The 5,944-nt window shown below is 31.9% G+C and overlaps 1 protein-coding gene across 1 annotated transcript; it reads right to left on the reverse strand.

Annotated features, from left to right (window-relative positions):
* Positions 1-1,821: 1,821 nt before the first annotated feature.
* Positions 1,822-2,643, reverse strand: LOC135142872 (cuticle protein LPCP-23-like). Its single transcript, XM_064074657.1, has 2 exons — positions 2,603-2,643; positions 1,822-2,464 (listed from the first exon to the last, which is right to left on the reverse strand). Exons 1-2 carry the CDS (start codon positions 2,612-2,614, stop codon positions 1,895-1,897), a joined length of 582 nt encoding a protein of 193 aa, XP_063930727.1. The 5' UTR covers positions 2,615-2,643; the 3' UTR covers positions 1,822-1,894.
* Between the last annotated feature and the right edge of the window lie 3,301 nt (positions 2,644-5,944).

The raw sequence follows: 5,944 nt of genomic DNA on the forward strand, positions 1-5,944 counted from the left end.
TTCAACTTTGGAATTTTTCAATTTTTCAATTTTGTGAGTTTTAGATTTTTCGATTTTTCGACTTCGATTTATCGATTTCTCGGCTTTTCGATTTTTCAGCTTTTCGACTTAACGATTTTTCGAATCTTTCTATTTTTCGACTTTTCCATATTTTAATTTTTGAATTTTTTCGATCTATCCATGTATCGATTTCTCATTTTTTTTTGACTTCAATTTTCCGATTTTTCGAGTTCTCGTCATTTCAGCTTTAGGATTTTTTAATGTTTTAATTTTTTTTAGTTTTAGATTTTTCGATTTTGTCGATCTTTTTAGGTTTCGATGTCTATATTTTTCGGTTATTCATGTTTTCGATTTTTCAGTTTTTCGATTTCTCGAGTTTTACTTTCCGTTTTTACGATTTTTGGACTTTTTAATACCTCGATTTTCGGATTTTTAAATTCTTCAGTTATTCGGTTTGATTTTTCGGCTTTTCAATTTTATGGTTTTTCGATTATTCAGATTTGCGACTCTTCAATTTTTCCATTCTCCTTTTTTTAGGTTTTTTAGATTTTTTATTATTGTAATTTTTTGTTTCGATTAATCAGTTTTTCAATTTTTCGACTTTTCGATGTTCGAATTTATCGAGTTTTCGATATTTCACCTTTGGAATTTTTCAATTTATGAAATTTTTTTAATTTTAGATTTTTCGATTTGTCGATCTTCTTAGGTTTCGATTTTTATATTTTTCGATTATTCAAGTTTTCAATTTTTCAATTTTTCGATTTATACTTTCCCCTTTTACGATTTTTCGGCTTTTTGATGCCTCGATTTTTCAGTTTTCAAATTCTTCGGTTTTTGGATTTGAGTTTTTGATTTTTCGGCTTTTCGATTTTATGATTTTTCGATTTTTCGGTTACTCAATTTTTCGAATCTTCAATTTTTCGATTTTTTTTTTTATTACTTTTTGAATTTTTCGATCTTTCCATGTTTCAATTTTTTTTACTTCGATTTTCGATTTTCAGAGTTCTCAGCATTTCAGCTTCGGAATTTGTTAATTTTTCAATTTTTTTAGTTTAGATTTTTCGATTTGTCGATCTTTTTAGGTTTCGATTTTTATATTTTTCGATTGTTCACTTTTTCGATTTCCAATTTTTCGATTTGAGTTATTGATTTTTTGGCTTTTCGATTTTACGGTTTTTCAACTATTCAGATTTTCAATTTTTTTCATTCGTTTTTTTTTTAGATTTTTCAATATTTTAGTTTTTGGATCTTTCTAGGTTTTGATTTCTCAATTTTTCAATTTTTCGATTTTTCCATTTTCCAATTTTTCGGGTTCTTTAAAATTTTTCAATTTTTTAAATGTCAGGTTTTGAAATTTGTCAATTTTTTTAGATTTTGATTTCTGTATTTTTCGACTATTCAGGATTTCTCCAATTTTCGGTATTTCAGTTTTGGAATTTTTCGGTTTTTTGACTTCGATTCCTCAATTTCTTGAGTTTTCAATTTTTCGTCTGTACGATTTCCGATTTTTCAATTTCTCGAATCTTCTTTTTATCCATTTTTCGATATTTTAATTTTTGTATTTTTCGATCTTTCTATATTTCGATTTCTCAATTTTTCCTTTCTTTGACTTTTCAATTTTCCGATTTTTCGAGTTTTTGGTGTAAATTTTTGAATTTACCAGTAATTCATTTCTTGATTTTCCATTTTCAATTTCCACTTTTCAATTTTCCGACTTTTTGATTTTCCAGTTTTTCTCATTCCTTGTTTTGTTTTTGAAGTAATTTGAAAGAATCTCCAGGAGTGTTTTGTTTTTGAAAATAATAAAATAAGAAACCAAAATAATTTAAATTACTTTATTCAACAATAAATAATTCAACCTGTACAAACATCCCTACTCATCCCACGTGCACATTTACCAAGCGTAGGAGGCTCCCAAACCGTTGAAGGTAGCATGAGACACAACGGCGGAGGGCGAGTATCCGACGGCGGCGACGGGGGCGTGGGCGGCGTAGGCGGAGACTACTGGGGCATGGGCGGCGTAGCTGGAGACTACTGGGGCATGGGCAGCATAGCTAGAGACGATTGGAGCGTGGGCGGCGTAGCTGGAGACGACTGGAGCGTGGGCGGCGTAGGTGGAGACGACTGGAGCGTGGGCGGCGTAGGTGGACACGACGGGAGCGGCGTGGGCGGCGACAGCGAAACCGTCGTTGGTGATGCGGGTGTCGAATTTGCGCACGCTAGAGAAGGGGGTGTCTACGGATTTGGTGTACTGGGAGACGGCTTGGTTGCCCAATGGGGAGCGGACGACGCTCTGGTGGGAGGCGCCGATGGCGGGGCTGGCGTAGGCCACGGGGGCGGCGGCTACGACGGGGGCAGCGTGCTGCAAGTAGGCGGTGCTGACGGCGGGGGCGGCGGAGTAGGCCACAGGGGCGCCGAGGAGTCCAGCGTTGGCGCAAGCCAAGGCGGCGGCGAAGACGACGAACTGCGAATTAATTTAACAAGAATTAACAGACAGTCGAGGCACTTTCACTAATTTATTGTTGTTACGTTTCAATTTATTTTGCGCTTTAGCGGTAGTACTTGATAATTTTTTTGTAAGTTCAGTTAGTCGGGTACTTACTTTGAATGCCATTGTGGTTTTAGTGTTTTGGTTTGATGCAAACTGATACAGTTCTCGATAAATTGGCGATTTTTATACAAATTTGTTGCACAACTGAATGCCCCACGTGCGGTCCACTTTCGTACTTGTTTGAAGGTCTAGGTTAGGGCGGTACCTCGTTGTGATAACGATGGTTGAAGCTGGAAAAACTCGTTAAATGGACCCATTGTTGTATTCTTTTATTTTATCAATAATTTTTTTCTCGATTGGTACACCCTTGTTAATCTTGTACCAAGGTAGTACCGGTCGTTTAGAGCCCGTTGAGGACAATTTTCCTAATCACAATTATGTCATTGTCAAAATAATAACCTGATTTTCCACGAAAACATTTTTTTACATAAAAATTACACCATCGACCCTGGTTACCTCAATCTCGACATTTTTATCAAAGACAGTTATAGTACTACTATGTACAATTTGTAAAAACTGCATAACAAAACGTGCATAATTTGCATGATAATGCACCGAACTTTCCATTTCTAAATATTTTGTATGAATTGTTCCATTATTAGCACACCTACACGTGGTCGTAATGGTACCCCAGTCCAACCTTCTAAGCAAGTGTCGACGTAACAGTATTGCACATACCAAAGACAACAATAAAGTCGTATCACGTTTGTTGCAAAAAATGTTATTAATGGCACCAGATTTAGTATACGAGTTAATGAACTGGGACCGGTCCTGCATGTGACATTTTTTTCGTGAGATATATAACAAGTACTACGTATTCTTCTGGTAGCATGACTCAATGGGTGGAAAAGTGGTATATAAGCGGTGTCGAGCGAGAGCTTTTCATTTGAATTTGGTCGATGTGCTGCTGAATAGAACGTGTTTTCGTGTGAAATGAGTCATTAGCAAAAACTGCCAAATTTCAAAGGTTATTCTCTGTTTTAAATGTACTTAAATTCTAATAAGGTAGCAGTTTTTTCACTTCATTATTTTCCATTTTAACAAATAAAAAAGTTATTTTAAAAACTAGGATTAAAATAGAAACAGTTTTAAAATAAAAATCTTGAGTCACAAATTACGTATTACCGGTTGCCTGATTGCCAAATTTTAAAGATGCTTCAGATTTTCCGATTGGTTAGTTTTCCGATTTGTCTCAGTTGTTCCATTTTTCACTTTTATTTTCAGTTTTACAATTTTTCAATTTCTGGATACATATTTTAATTTTTCGTTTTTTCAGGTTGTCCAATAACTCATTTCTTCACTTTTTTAATGTGCAGTATTCCCATCTTCAACTTATTCCAATTTTGCCATTTTTCAATTTTTGATTTTTCGATTTTTTGATTTTCCATCTTTCAATTTATCGATTTTTCGACTTTGGTTGTCGCTTTTTCGATTTTTTTTATTGTTCTACTTTTGGACTTCTCGCCTTCTCGTCTTTTAGGATTTTTCGATCCCTCAATTTTCGATATCTTGATTTTTCAGTTTTTCAATTCTTCAATTTTTCTCGAATTCGCTTTTTCGATTTTTTGATTTTTCAAATTTTCCACTTACGATTGTTCGATTATTCATATTTTCGAATCTTCTTTTCTTGAATTTTTCGGTATTTTAGTTTTTGGAATTTTCGGTCTTTTATGTTTCGATTTCTGAATATGCCAGTTTTTCGACTTTTCGTTTTTCCAAAATTTCAATTTCTCGATATTTACTTATTTAGGTATTAGAATTTCTCAGTTTTAATTTATCGATTTTAATGTTTCAATTCGTCTACTTTTCGACAGTTCAAATTTTCGATTTTTCAGTTTTTCCATTTTTTAAATTTTTGATTTTTCGATTTTTCCATGTTTCGATTTTTTGATTTATCGATCTTTTGACTTCTAATTTTCTCTTTTTCGATTTTTTTTTTATTTCTTGACTTCTCGATTTTTCCGCTTTTCAGCTTTTCACCTTCACGATTTTTCGAATATTCAGATTTTCGATTTTTGATTTTTTCGATTTTTCGATATTTAATTTTTTGGATTGTTTGATTTTGTTTCGATTTCTCAATTTTTCGATTTCTCGATATTTCAATTTTGGGATTTTCCAACTTTTCTTTGATTTTTCAATTTTTGGATATTTCAAGTATTCGATTTTTTAATTTTTTGTCATTTTGATTTCTCCATCTTTCAATTTCTCGATTTTGAGTTTTTTATTTTTCGATTTTTGACATTTCCACTAAACTCATTTTTTAATTTTTTCGATATTCCAGCTTTGCGATTCTTCAGTTTTTCCATTTTTAAAATTTTTCTATTATTGGGTATTTTAAATATTCGACTTTACAATGTCTTGATTTTTCACTTTTTCATTTCGTCAATTTTTCGATTTTCAGTTATTCTATTTTTCAATCTTTAGATTTTTCAGTTTTTCGATTTTTTCATTTTCCATCTTTCAATTTATCGATTTTTCGACTTCGGTTGTCGCTTTTTCGATTTTTTTATTGTTCTACTTCTGGACTTTTCGACTCTTTAGGATTTTTCGATTATTAAATTTTTTGTGATTCCTCATCTTTTCGATTTTTCGCTATTTTAATTTTTGAATTTTTCAATCTTTCAATTTTTCGATGTCTCGATTTTTCAGTTTTTCGATTCTTCAATTTTTCGATTTCTCAGTTTTTCTATATTTCAGTTTTGCGATTCTTCGATTTTTTCAGGGTTCGATTACTCGATTTATCAATTTTTCGAATTCGATTCTTCGACTTTTCCACTTTTAATTTTAATTTTTGGATTTTTCGATCTTTCTATGTTTCGATTTATCAATTTTACAGTTTTTCGATTTTTCGTTTGTCCAGAATTTCAATTTCTCGATATTTAAATTTTGGAATTTTTCGATTTATCGATTTTAATATTTCGATTTGACTGCTTTTCGACTGTTCAGGTTTCTGATTTTTCAATTTTTCGATATTTTAAATATTCGATTTTTCAATTTTTTGTCATTTCGATCTCTATCTTTCAATTTCTCGATTTTGAGGTTTTTAGACTTTTCCACTAAATTCATTTATTAATTTTTTCGATATTCCAATTTTGCGACTGTTCAGTTTTTCCATTTTTAAAATTTTTGATTTTCCATTTTTCCATGTTTCGATTTCTTGATTTATCGATTTCTCGACTTCGATTTCTTATTTTTTGTTTTCTCGACCTTTCCACTTTTCAGCTTTTTACCTTTACGATTATTCAGATTTTCGATTTTTGATTTTTTGGATTTTTCGAGATTTTAATTTTTGGATTTTTTGATCTTTCTATGTTCCGATTTCCTAATTTTTCAACTTTTCAATTTTTCGATTTCTCTATATTTCAGTTTTAGGATTTTCCAACTTTTCTTTGA

Source organism: Zophobas morio, unplaced genomic scaffold (assembly GCF_036711695.1).
Source record: "Zophobas morio isolate AGI-343-1 ecotype UQ-CSIRO unplaced genomic scaffold, CSIRO_AGI_Zmor_V1 ptg000054l, whole genome shotgun sequence".
NCBI classification, from domain to species: Eukaryota; Metazoa; Arthropoda; class Insecta; order Coleoptera; family Tenebrionidae; genus Zophobas; species Zophobas morio.